Genomic DNA, 13,989 nt, shown 5'->3' with positions numbered 1-13,989 from the left:
ATACGGATGGTGTCGCATACGGTGTGGTGCACACCAGCAGCGAAAAACCTCGGCGACTCGCTCACTTGTCGAAAGAGACCTCGTGCTGCGCTTTGTATGCGGCAGACGAGCCGGCGCGCGAGTAACGAGTCGGTTCGGGGCGAAAAACCTCGAGCCAGCGGCTCCGATTGATCCGGGCGCTGATTGGCTGGGCGGGAACCACGCATCCAATCAGCGCGCCGCGCGAGACAGAGAGCGCGGCTTGAACAGAAGGGGGCGCAGGGCGGCAACGAGCGCAGGGAGGACAGCGGCGGGCGGTGCGGCCACGGCGCTGGGCGCTTTCATTCTGCAATTCCCCGACTGTCACCGACGCCCGCAAGTGTTCCGCTCGCTGTCGTCCGTTTTCCGTCGAGAGACCAGCCAGAGCCTTCGACCGATCGACTGACCTCTTTTCGTTCGAAGCTTCGGGCTCCGCACCAGACAGACCCAAAATGACTGGTGCCGCAGGGAACTCGTACATGTCCATGGCGACGCCCAACGACGTCAAGAACTACACGAACGACGTTGGCCAGATCCAGTGGGCGCAGGTGCCGCTGAACGCCGCGCTGGACAAGCTCAAGACGTCCCGCGAGGGTCTGACGTCGGATGAGGCCGAGAAGCGTCTGGCCGAGTACGGCCCGAACAAGCTGCCGGAGGAGAAGGTGAACAAGCTGACGCTGTTCCTGGGCTTCATGTGGAACCCGCTGTCGTGGGCCATGGAGGTGGCCGCCATCCTGTCGATCGTGCTGCTGGACTACGCCGACTTCGCGCTGATCCTGTTCCTGCTGCTGCTGAACGCGTGCATCGGCTACTTCGAGGAGGTGCAGGCCGGCGACGCCGTGTCGGCGCTGATGGGCCAGCTGGCCCCGGAGGCGAAGGTGTTCCGTGACGGGGAGATTAAGAATATTCCGGCGGACCTGCTGGTCCCCGGCGATGTGCTGCGTGTGCGTCTGGGTGACGTGATCCCGGCCGACCTCAAGTTCCTGGAGGGCGACGCGGTCAAGGTGGACCAGTCGTCGCTGACGGGCGAGTCGCTGCCGGTGACCAAGAACGAGGGCGACGAGGGCTACTCGGGCTCGGTGGTGAAGCAGGGCGAGATCGAGGCCGTCGTGACGAGCACGGGCATCAACACGTTCCTGGGCCGCGCCGCCGAGAAGATCGCTACGGCGGACTCGCACGGCCGTCTGCAGATGGTGCTGACGACGGTGGGCAACTTCTGCATGGTGTCGATCCTGTTCTGGTGCGTGGTGGAGCTGCTGGTGCAGATGGCCGGCCGCACGTCGCAGAACCCGTGCGTCATCGTGACGGACGGCTGCCTGGGCGTGGCCAACATCCTGGTGCTGATCGTGGGCGGTATCCCCGTGGCCATGCCGACGGTGCTGTCGGTGACGCTGGCCATCGGTTCGTCGGCGCTGGCGAAGGAGAACGCCATCGTGACGCGTCTGACGTGCATTGAGGAGATGGCCAGCATGGAGGTGCTGTGCTCGGACAAGACGGGAACGCTGACGCTGAACCAGCTCTCGGTGGACATGGACAACCTGATCCCGTACAACAACTTCACGGCGGATGACATCCTGAAGTACGGCGCTCTGTCTGCGCGTACGGAGAACAACGAGGCCATCGACGTGGTGTGCCACAACACATACCCGGGCAAGGACACGATGTGGCAGGAGTACACTCTGCTGCACTACACGCCGTTCGACCCCACGACGAAGCGCACGATTGCTAAGCTGAAGGACAACCGCACGGGCGAGATCCTGCGTGCCGTGAAGGGTGCCCCGCAGGTGGTGCTGGACATGGACGTGAACGCGGACACGCTGCGCGTGGAGGTGGAGGACCGTATCAACGAGTTCGCTTCGCGCGGCTACCGTGGTCTGGGTGTGGGTATTTCTCGCAGCGGCGACGTTCCGGTGGAGGAGTGCGAGTGGCAGATGATCGGTCTGCTGCCGCTGTTCGACCCGCCTCGCCACGACACGGCCGACACGGTGAAGAAGGCCATTGCTCTGGGTATCGCTGTGAAGATGGTGACGGGTGACCAGAAGGCCATTGCCGTGGAGACGTGCCGTCAGCTGGGAATGCCGACGAACATCCTGGACACTTCTTTCTTTAACACTGCGCCGCCGCCTGGCCTGAACCTGGCGCAGATGATCTACGACACGGACGGCTTCGCTCAGGTGTTCCCGGAGCACAAGTTCGAGATCGTGAAGCACCTGCAGTCGCTGGACAAGGTGGTGGGCATGACGGGTGACGGTGTGAACGACGCTCCGGCCCTGGCTCAGGCCGACATTGGTATTGCTGTGGACGATGCGACGGACGCTGCGCGTGCTGCGGCCGACATCGTGCTTGTGTCGCCCGGTCTGAGTGTGATCATCACGGCCATCCGCATGAGCCGCGAGATCTTCCTGCGCATGAAGAACTACGCCATGTACTCGATCGCCATGACGGTGCGTATCGTGTTCACGTTCGGCATCCTGACGGTGGCGTGGAACTGGTACTTCCCTCCGATCCTTGTTGTGATTCTGGCCATCCTGAACGACGGCACCATTCTGACGATCTCGAAGGACAACGTGGTGGCGTCGCCGCACCCGGACTCGTGGAAGCTGAAGGAGGTGTTCGTTTCGTCGATCTCGTTCGGCCTGTGGCTGACGCTGTCGACGGTGGTGCTGTTCGCGATCGTCAACAACTCGAGCGGATTCGAGAGCACGGGCGTGGAGAACCTGTGCGTGAGCTGCATGAAGAACGAGTGTCACGACTTTTTCCAGGACCAGTACCAGACGTGCGTGATGGAGAACAACGCGACGGGCTGTGGTGAGATGACGGGCAGCGTGCCGCAGGCCGCTAGCATCGCGGACGTGGGCGACTTCCGTGAAAAGGCGATCGACGCGTACTGGACGCAGTACCAGGAGAAGTACGACTCGCGCTCGAAGCTGTTCGAGGACCTGGCGGACGTGCACCTCAACTCGCTGCCGAACGACGCGAAGCCGTCGGCCGAGGTTGCGTACAACCAGTACGTGTACGCTTACACTCTGGGCGCTGGCGGTGCCGCTTACGAGGGCGACTACGACGTGTTCACGGCGGCTCAGCTGGGCAAGGGTGTGACGTTCATTGGCAACGACGAGGTTCCCATCACGAACCAGGTTGGCTTCTGCGACTACGTGTGGGGCTTCAGCAACTGGAACCAGACGTGGACGCGCGACAACGAGATGATCGGCCCCGGCATCCAGCGCAAGGAGGGTGTGCTCCGTTCGCTGGTGTACCTGCAGGTGTCTATCTCCGGCCAGGCGCTGATCTTCGTGACGCGAACTGCCGGCACCAACAACTGGTTCTTCGCTGAGAAGCCGTGCAACCTGCTTCTGATTGCTTTCGTGTTCGCTCAGATCGTGGCCTCGGTGATCGGCTGGATCGGTTTCGGCGGCTACCCGACGGACCGTATTGCCGTGATCGGCTGCGGCGGCGGCTACACGCTGATTGCCTGGCTGTGGGCCATCGTGTGGCAGTTCCCGCTTGACCTGATCAAGTTTATGGTGAACTACATCCTGACGAAGAACACGTACGCCAGCAAGGCGTTTACGGAGCGCATCAACGCGGGCCACCCGACGATGACGCACTCTGTGGTGACGAACACGCAGCGTTCGATCCGCGCCAGCCGCACTGTGTAAGCAGTTCGTGTGTTTGTGGGTCGCGTGCGTAGGCAGTGGCAGTGCTGTGGCGAGAAGAGGAGTCGATAGAAGGCTCACTTGCGCCTCGGACTGTCGCGGCAACTTTGTAGGTGGACTTTAAGGCGCTGGCCGTCCTGCGCATGGTTGCGCGGGCAGTCGTCTTCCTGGAGTCCACAATTGCAACGTGCATGCTGTAGAATTACTTAACAGGAAACGAATGGAATGATGACTATTCACCTCAAATTCGTTTATCTTTTCTTTGGGAGTCGTATATTTTGGAGATACCAGTCCTGGAGAAGTCGTTGAGTTTAGTGTACATCAGGCCTCGATTCTCCATGAAAATAGCAGAACACATGAACTTCAATGTATTTTCACGGACGGGTAAGCTTCAACATTGCACTTTATTGATATTGGTACAGTGTAGTCGTCGGTCTCAGATTTGTTCGGGTCTGTGTAGAAAGTGATGTCAGGGGTTGAAACCTGTCTAACCGTGTCTGCTGCGCCCGTGCTCGCATGCATCCTCAACAGCCACTGCACCTGACGACAATGCCAAGTAGCTGTGCATTCCACTCCTGCTCATACTCCGCTACACTTCGTCGGTGGAAGCGAATTTGGTTGATCCTCAGTACGGTCTGCGGGACGGTATTGAGAAATCGAGTGGTTCATCAAGGCAGCCAAGTCAAGATAAAAGCAGTGTTGCAGCTTTTTCAAGCAGCAGGGCCACAACAACTACGCACATTAGCAAAACGAGAACGACGAGACCCGCGGACCAGGGCACAAGGAACGCGTTTATCAATCACTTGTGTCGAGCATTCGTAAGACAGTTTGACGACAAATCAAATCTAGTGATTTGATTGGCGAATAGTACGACTTGCCAATTCTGTTGGTACTGCCAGGCGCAGAGTGCTCGGAGGCTCTCCTGCGTTCCTCTTCGCTACTCTTTTCGATGCATTTCGTTGCACTTCGTATCCTGACTAATATCGGGCGCAGCATAGTAGTGGTAGTAATGATTGGCGGTTCGATAGAACTGTGCGGAGGAGCGCTGCGACACCAACAAACTCCCTCTACATATTTAAAACACCACGGCGAGCTTAGATCGTTTAGATTTCCTAGTACTACAGTAGCAGGCCCAGCAAACTGGTAAGCGCCTTCAGCCGGGCTGATCAATTACTTTAGCTTTGGCATTTTTCATGTATTCCCGAGAAGTTTCGCCGCTCATTTGACTCTTAGAGGCCCTCACGTCGTTTCGTAGTTATTTGTTTGCGACACCACCAACAGCTTACCTACACGTGGCCGCGGGTGAGGTCGGTGGTGTCCACTACCGACGTAGGTGGAGCTGCAGCAGTGTGCGCCTCCGGGAGTAAGGTAGCCAAGCAAACCGCAACAAATACAAATACAAATACAAATACAAATACAAATACAAATACAAATACCAAGACTGGCTGACGCTGCCTTGTTGCTACTACAAAACAGTTCATTTCATGACTTTGGTAAGATCCCATAATGTATTGATTGTCTACTCCCTCGCGTCCTCCGACAACGCTTCGGTGCGGAGTATGTGTGCGCGCTCGTCGTGCACTGCTTCGCTCGGAGGCGTCCTCAGAGGACACGACAGGGTTCATGGGCCGCACTACCGGAGGAAGAGGGGCTCTATTTGGTTATGCATTAACTAGAATTCACTATAAAGCCCTGAACGTTTTGTTTGTCAAGCTGGGCTAATGGTTCGGGTGCATTTATTTCTTAACAATTCTCAAACAAGCGTGTACATTGTAGTTGGCAGTAGGGCCGCATCTTGCAAACCTAAGGTTAAGTTCAATTAGACTAGCCTGATCCTCCTCCCACTTTGTCCGTGTTGTCTTCAAAATCGCGACAGCAAGTCCAGTGCGGGACGGTTGGCTTCCCCAGTGGATGGAACGCTGTCTTCATTGTGGCGAGCTTACTGCACTCCTGTCGCAGTATAGCCTCTCGCACAGCTCCAATCGCTTTAGCAGTCTGAACTACTAAAAGTGTAGATGACTGGGACGTCGAATATGATACATGTATCGCCATGCATCCAGTGCATGTTGTGATCTACCAGCAATCATGATATCTTTGGTGGTCAAAATCATAGGTCAAGAAGCCAAATGTACGACACTACCGAAATATTTCCCCTGCTTTTCGGTGGGATTGTTGCGGATGACAAGTGTAAGAGGGAGTGAATTCGGTTGGGCAGTAGCCCACCAGAAGTCCGAGCAGTGAGTTTTGTAGTACAAGTGAATCAAGCACAAAATGGCTGGCACAGCATCACTAAATCTCTACTGCAGGCGTCGAGCCAGTTGATCTACATGGATAAGTTAGTAGATGACTTGGTTAGAAACTCCAGCTTACCGGTATGCTCCAAGTACCACGTAGTAGTATGCTATGTAGCTGTTGGCGGTGACGCTTTTTAAAGCTGGACGTCCCTTCAACAATGTACGGGAATCTCGGGAAAATAATAAATTCGGTTTTTCCTGGCGAGTGTAGGGATGCTGAAAGTTTGCATATCTACTAATATGTCCATCAAAGGAGTAATGCCAAAGTGGCTTTTCCTTTTCTTGTCCCGTTCGGCAACGAGGACATGGTGTGCATTCCCCCTCACTATTTGTCAGTCATCTTGTCGCTAGTAATGCGCGATCTTTCACCCCTACCTGAAAGGTCACACAAATACATATGGCTTTTTATATGCTGCATAAATAACGGTAAGAAACATAGCAGAGGCGCCAGGCAACGCCAACTTTGAGGATAAATCGCTCGAGATCTACATACATTTAGCGCTTCATACAGCGGCATTACCCAATCTAGATGCAGGGCTTTCTATCCATGTCGGTCTCAACGGCGATGTCCCTCTTATTGAAGAGTTAAATTCGCCGAAATCACAGGTTTCCGACCTGTCATGTGCATTCATGAAGGGACGCCCAGTTCTCTTAAAAGAGCTTCTCCAGCGGTGCACTGTAAACGGTATCCGTGGGGAGCATAAAACGAGCCACCGCATAAAGCGAGCCACCCGTTCAATACAAAAACCAAGATGTCCTCCCCGAAGGAGGTATTTGTGCGCGCATTTTTCAGTGCGTTTCACATCGGAACCGGCGCTAAGCTCACGTACGCCGTGAGCTTAGATCACGGCCTCTTCGCCCCCACTTTCAGATTTCAATTTTCTTCACTAGAAGCGGAGCTATGGGCTCTCTCTCATGGCCCAAATTGGCCCGCCTGATCTGAGCCAAGCGACGAGTGATGTGTGACACATAACGAATGCCTCGATACATGATGTGTCACCACATACAAAACGTGAGTTATAGTGGGAGTGGCTCGCTACGAGCGTAGCGTCGAAATCAGGTCTGCATACAATTTTCAAGATACAGTAATTGTAAAGCGGCTCTTCATACGCTCCCCACGGATAACGGCACCCGATTTGGCGGGATAGCGTGGTATTTTATCGGTTTATCGGAGATGCCGGGGCCGCTAGGCCCCGGCGGCTCCGATCCGATTGGTTGCAGCTCCGATCTCCGACTCCGCCCGACTAAAATATCTTAAGTTAGCCAAAAGTCGCTGAAGTGAATAGAGTGGGGAGTGAACAGTAAGCCCGCACAACGTTCGAGCTCGCAATGGACGCTGAAGAGTGCAGACGGCGAGTGCAAGAAGCGAAGTCGCAGCGTGCTTTCCCGCCAAGTGTACTGTACCCGGAGCTAACGAGCTGGAAAGACGACATGGCCCCTCTCACAAAGTTGTTTTCCCGGCCGATTGTTGTGTGGGTCCCTGAGTGTTTGAATGGGGGCAACGCTGAGTGTGCTTCTCTTGGCTGTTACTGCTCGCCACGTGTAAAGGAGTACGTTCACGGTACAGTCGATCTTGTTGACGCGAAGTGCGACTTGCTTTACGTGCGGTACGAATGCACGTGTTGCACCTCATACTCGCTCTCTTCGGACTCGTTACAATCCATACTCTCGCTACTGCTATCGCTTTCATCTGATCCAGCGCTATCGTAGCTGTCTTCATCGCTGTGTTCATCTCCACAGCCATCGAAGGGTACAGCGCCGTCACCGGGGGTTACACCATTATCAGGAACTTGTTTTACTACAATATCACCAGCATATTTGCAGAAGGACGTGGAGTTTCTGGTTCACTTACCTTTTGTTTTGTCGGTGAAAGGAGGGCTTTCTAACGAGTTTATGGAAATGGTTCATGATGGGATTATGTCGCCGAATGGGCTGTCGAGTGCATTGGCTACTGTGGAGCGCCGGCGCCAAAGCCGGTATTACAAGCTCTACACTCTTTTTGCGGATAGAGTTCGGCGACTCCGGAACGCTAATGCTGACTATGTATCTCCGACCACGTCGACTAGCTCTCAGTATGCCTCCGACAACGCTCCACCAACTACCCAAACGCTGACAGCGTTTTGGATGGAATTTACAACGATTTACAGTTCTCTGTGTGAAAATCTCATGAAGCACTTGAAGATTCGAAGAGCGCTCCGCATTGATCACTCCGTGAAATTTTGTAAGCGTCTTGAGATTTGGACAGGCAGTGGGAAACGTGATGGTATGGCAAACTGTAAGATGCTTCTTCTCGCTCAAAATGAAATTGGGCAGATTGTTGGTCGTTGCCTTACACGCTCAGAGAAACTGAGGAGCTACTAAACCGTGTGGAGCCCATGCCTGCACCGTTTACTGACGATGCTGAGCTTTTGGTAGTAAGTGATGATGCCACTGGAGTTCGCAATCTGGTTAGCAGAGTGTTCGGTGATCGTGTCTCGACCAAGCAAGACCCGTTCCATGTAATACAGCGCATAACCGATATGGTTAAGTCAACTAAGCGAAAGTGGTTATCTAAGGAGCTAAGTAATGCGCTGTACACAGTAGATCGCAAGCTGCGACCCGTTGACGAAATGGAGAAAGGATTTTTACGTGCTGTGAGAAGTGTTGCATTGGCGGACGTGAACTGCTCGGATGCAGAGTGGCGCGGCTGTTATGAAAGTAACGCGAAGCCGATTCGTCGCGGAGATATCTTTGTCTCTAATAACACGTACGAGGAGGCTGCTAAGACGGGAGAGTCGTATCCATCAGTCAACTCGAAGGATTTCACTCCGCCTTGAAAAAACTACTCATCCGCACTGTGTCAGCTCCCGTTGGTTTGCGAATTCTTGACATTTTTATTGTTCGCCACAATCTCCGCGTTGGGACAAAGTTTGGTCGTAATGCAAATTTAGGGGAACTGGACTTCATACAACTAGCTCAAGCTGCATTGCTAAGCCGAGGCGCGTTGCCAGAGTCGGCACAAATGGAGTTTGCGCTAACGATGCTGTCCCAACCCCAGATTTCTCCGCAATACCGCTCAGCCTCACGCAGAGACTTTGATCTCGACCAATGGAGACGAAGTTTTGAAAACGCGCGTGTTAGCAATGCTGGCATTGATGCAGCACTTACCGCTTCTCGACACCACAAGAAAACAATAAAGGAACTATTTTTCAACTGCGCAAAAGTTGCCCAGTCAACCCCCCCCCTTCGCACGAAGGCGTTCTTTGAGTCGATGCAGCTGACTGAGACTTCGTACGAGCCATCCTCTGATTTTTCGCTAGAAGAGTACGAGCTGCTGCGTCAAGTCCGGTTTGAGCAGGATCGAGAAGGGGCTGTGTGGAAATCGTGTGTCCGTGTCACGACGATACTTTTCAACATGGTGGTAGAGTTTAACACAAATGTGGCTTTTCGTTTGCGCCGGAGATCCTACTCAACGATCGAGGGGAAGTTAAAGCAAATGTCGGACCCGAAGGTGGATAGCTGCACTAAAAAATCCTTCGGAAGCAGACCTCCGCTGTTCTCGTTTGATCTAAATCGTAAGACTACCAGCAAGGAAAATACTGACGAGCAGAAGCTGATGATAGATTTGTTTGGTGTATTGCGAGCTACAAAGACCATCAAGCGCAGAACGCAAGTGTTTGTCCGTGTTTATGATTTTGCAAGTCGACTTTGTGAGAGTATTTTTCCCAAGTACGAATCTGCTCTCAAACGCAAATGGGCTGCCCTCAAATCAGCGGCCAACAATGGTCGCGAACCAAAAATTAAGCCCCCACGCGCAGAAGGCTTTGCCCGGAGCGAATTTACTGAGTGCAGTGACGCCGCAGATGCTATCCTACCAGCAACGCCGTCGCGTGATATCGCTGCAACCAGCACAGCAGTCTCTAGGCTTTTAAGCACAGCTGACATTGCGGTGGGGGTGGGAGCAACACCAGATCTGGCGACAACTAGCAATGCTTTGGTGAGTGGCATCTCACACAAGCGCCAGTCGACCAAGGTAGTGGCCTTCATGCTGAAGCTGCACACGGTTCTCGTTGTGAAGGCGGACATGCTGTTCGTCCTGCTGCCAAAAGCAAGAAGCGTAAGTACACTAGAATATCGTCATCAGATTTGGAATACTTTCGAGCAGTAGCTGCAGCACGACCGAGAGCTCCCAACAAGTGGGTTGAGATGTTTGTCCTTTTCCAAGAGAGGTATCCAGACAGCGATATGAACCCAGACTCGCTGCGGCAGCGACTAAAGGAGCCCAAAAAGCGAAAGTCGAAGAGCGCAATTTCACGAGCAAGCGAGTATACCTGCTGCCCCAGCGTTACCTGCTTACGCACGAGTAGTTCCGCCGCCTACAAGCACTGCCACAGCATGCGGAAGCTGTCGAAAGAGAAGAAAACGCTGCGGAGATCCATCGCAAAGGGGCTACTGCGAGCGATTGCAGACAACAACTAGCACGGTCAGTATTCACTCCTTCTTCAATGCAACTGTTTAATGTAATACTAGTACACTGTTAGCCCCAGCAATCCTCCTGTCAGCCGATGCTTGTTCTTGTCATTGCTGTTTGCATCCCCTCGAACCACCTGTCTTCTTACTTGATTATTGTATTGATGCTCACTGCTCTATTTCAGGATTTGAGCGGGGAAACGAACGTTTTGCCGAAACGTAAACGGTGGCAAGCGGTGGCGAACGGTAACTAACGGTGCCGAAGGCCCCAGGGCATTAGCGATAAACCATTTATCTCCCAGTAACGCTAATTTAAAACGGCAAAATTTGGCGGTCTCTCGCCAAATCACGGCAAGGCCGCTATATCAGCGGCCCCCTACGATTGGCTCGTACACGGTCGCGACGCCCAATTTTATCGAATGGGGCAGCGGCCTGCGAGACCGCCTTGCGGGTGTCGTGGCGGCGCCCAGGACATTAGCGAGGATGTGACCTCGTGTGTTCACCTCCTCCATAGTGATCGCAGCGTAGCTGCGCGGTCTCTGCGGCCTGATAGTGCTGAGTGCAGCCACAATGGCGTTTACCGTGGCTGGCGCTTTACCGTGAGCCGATGGGAGGATAAAATAGCGTTACGCTAAATCGCCGTAGCGGGACCGTATATTTCACTGAAAAGACCCCTTTGCCGTTACTGTACCGTTTACAGTGCACCGCCCGCTGGAGATGCTCTAAGCAGAGAGAGGATCAGACTGGTCAATTTTAAATAATGTTAAAACATTACTGTGTACAAGATGTCTGGAATTTCCTAAGCCAGGATATTAACGCCGGTGTCGTCGAGCGATCCGGTGGCTGTACTTGACTCACCCCTTGCGGTGGTGCCTCTAGTGGCTGTCGCGCCAAGATTCCTAAACATAGGAGCAGGCGCGTGCCTTGGATTTTGGTTTGGGAGCGTCTTCTTTCGCGTAAAGCCAACGCCCGTAACTGTTGCAGCCCGATTTTCAAGAACTCTTGTTGACTGCCGTGCTGTGTCACTTGTTCCCCTTGGTGCGCGACTCGGTTGCGTTGTTTCCATAGGACTGTGATACAAATGGAACTTAGTATCCACCATATCCTGTTCCATTCCACCTCGTATGCTGCAACTTCATCAGCAAAAGCTGAACGCAATCGCGCTCGTACTGCTGATGACAGTTTTGGTGGCGATCTCGACATACAGTTCCACAGAAATTGGCGTAACTCACGCCGCTGCCAGGTTTGACCAGTCCAATGAAGTACCAGCGCCTGCCAGCATGCTTGCGCGCACGGACAAGATGCTCTAAGCACCAACTCAGGGATGCAGTCACAATACCACTAAACGTTTTGAACAGTACCACTCTTTTGGTTCATAGAGGTTACAAGATCTGTACAAGAAATGTGATGCTGCGGGTCGTGAGTGGATGGAGGCTTTCGCTTAAGCGAATGCATGTACGCCGTCCCCGTGTTAGTTACTTATTAGGACAACAACAAACTCCCGGTCGCAACTTGCTGGTTTAGAATCCGTGCTGTACAGTCTTCCGATCGAGGCATCCTTGCTAAAATGACCATCATACTTAACACATATGAAGGGTATGCGTTGATCGGGTGCTCAAAAAGCTTACTTCTCTGGTCCACGATAATATGCGCATAAGGTTTTATGTATATATATTGTACACACCATATTTTAATTGGTTTAAAATATGAATTTCCGTCACCATCGAATATTGGCCAAATCCTTCTGTGACATTGCTAAATTCCAGCCAACAATTCCCGAACAATGCGCCAGGACGTGCCCGCGAACCAAATTGAGAGAGGGGAGAGCACACAGGGGGGGGGGCATTTAAGATGCGGCGAAGCTATTCAAGATCTCGAGACGGAAGGTCTCTGAGATCTGGAGCCAGCGCACCGACCCCGCGGCGCTAGTGACTGCGCGCAAGCCGCGAGCCCCTATGACGAACAGCAAACACTGCGTTGCCTAGCAGCTGCTACGGGCATCCCCCGCGCAACACGGATGTGCCACCTGAAAGTCGGCGTGTTTCGCTGTGTTACGAGTCGCGTAATGCCTACCTACGCGAACACAACTTGTGTTCGCATAGAAAAAAATACACAACAAGATTCTGTATCTAATTTGTATTATATGAGACTTCAGAATAATTCACATGTATTACCGTATCATCTTAGTCCTAGGCGTCACTGCACAAGCACTTATTGCAAATCACAAGCGTCACCAGCTGACTGCACATCAAAGATTTATCAAAGCATGCATTTCAAATTAGCTTGCATCGCTAATTATTCGTTGTCGCTGCCTTCGCTGTCGATGTCGTCGCCTGAACCGATGTCATCGTCCGAATCAACTTGTCCGCCGGCTAAGTTGCATCTTTCTAAGTCTTCGACAATGGTGTTTTCAATGTGTTCCACTGCAGGAGCACAAGCAACCACGCGTGTATCGTTGAGAATACCAACTTTGGCAAAACCGCTGATTATTGTCTCCCGACTGAGATCCGACCAGCACTTCGACACCCATCGTACAATGTCAGTGCGCGTGGGTGGCTTCAGTGTAAAAGGCTCTTCAGTGAATTCGTCCCGCAGTCTTGCTACTTCTACGTCAGCTTCCTCTTGCACCAGATCCTTGCGTGCCCGATTTATTTCTTCTTGCAGCTTTTCTTTTTTCTGCTCACGTTGCTGGGCTCCAGCACGATACTCCTGTGGTGTGGTAGTTCCACTAAAATCCTCCTCTACCAAAAGGTATTAGAGACACCAACAACACGCTAACCCGCAAAGGTAAGCGCTTATTGGATCAAAAACTGAAGACCAGGAACGATCCCTTACACCGGGTCGGTTGCAAGCGCCTCTGTGTACCTTAGGTTATCTTCGGTCAGCCCAAAAACCTGTACCACTAGCCACGAGCTAAGGCTAGGATACTATGTAGCGCTTTCGCGCAACCCCACTGCAGTCCCTCAGAAAGGAAGGGTACCGGTGTGTTAGGCCTTATACAGGGGGACCAAGGTAAAACCTCGGTAGGTAGACTAATACACTCAGGGATACTCTAGTCCCACAAATATATACTGAACGATACCCTAATAATGTTCCTGCCTCTCCGGCCACGCCAACTCTTGGCGCTACCAAGGAAACTCTCGGTCAATGCGCGATAAGCTCCCCGACAGGCATCCACACGCGGCCGAGCGTGTCCAGGCACTACAATAAGCTAGCTACACTTACCGAAGTCGGACTTGACCCTCGTTGGCTTTGGGGGAAGACTGTCTTTTTATTACTGAGTTTTCTGAGTTTTCTGAGGCCCTGGGGGCCTCGTTCTGGCCATCCTATGATGAGTCCTATGTCCCTATACAAATATCTAGTGTGAACGATCGCAATAAGGCGATTCCGGACACATCAAATGACGACCGCGGCTACACTAATAAGTGCGGCCGAAGTACGTAACTAAATGCATGTGTACCTAAAAGTAGGCACCATGAAGCCTCGGTCGGGGTTGTATTAGGACCCGACGAGGCTTCTGCCACTATCTGCCACTCCAACGAGGATAATGTCGTCAGCTTAACCAAAGCAGC

General features: G+C 52.9%; 2 protein-coding genes across 2 annotated transcripts; one reads left to right on the top strand and one right to left on the bottom strand.

The window, feature by feature from the left end:
• Nucleotides 1–314: 314 nt before the first annotated feature.
• Nucleotides 315–3,677, top strand: PHYSODRAFT_553971 (hypothetical protein; the record flags this gene model as incomplete). The annotated part of the gene is made up of 1 exon (XM_009516383.1): nt 315–3,677. The coding sequence occupies exon 1, from the start codon at nt 471–473 to the stop codon at nt 3,675–3,677; it is 3,207 nt and encodes a 1,068-aa protein (XP_009514678.1). The 5' UTR covers nt 315–470.
• Nucleotides 3,678–11,188: 7,511 nt separating this feature from the next.
• Nucleotides 11,189–11,716, bottom strand: PHYSODRAFT_476982 (hypothetical protein; the record flags this gene model as incomplete). The annotated part of the gene is made up of 1 exon (XM_009516382.1): nt 11,189–11,716. A coding segment is annotated over one exon (528 nt), but the record flags the coding sequence as incomplete, so codon positions are not given.
• Between the last annotated feature and the right edge of the window lie 2,273 nt (nt 11,717–13,989).

This window comes from Phytophthora sojae, assembly GCF_000149755.1.
Source record: "Phytophthora sojae unplaced genomic scaffold PHYSOscaffold_1, whole genome shotgun sequence".
Taxonomy (NCBI): Eukaryota; Oomycota; class Peronosporomycetes; order Peronosporales; family Peronosporaceae; genus Phytophthora; species Phytophthora sojae.
The sequence above is the reverse complement of the archived record's forward strand: the minus strand, read 5'-3'. Positions and strand labels throughout refer to the sequence as shown.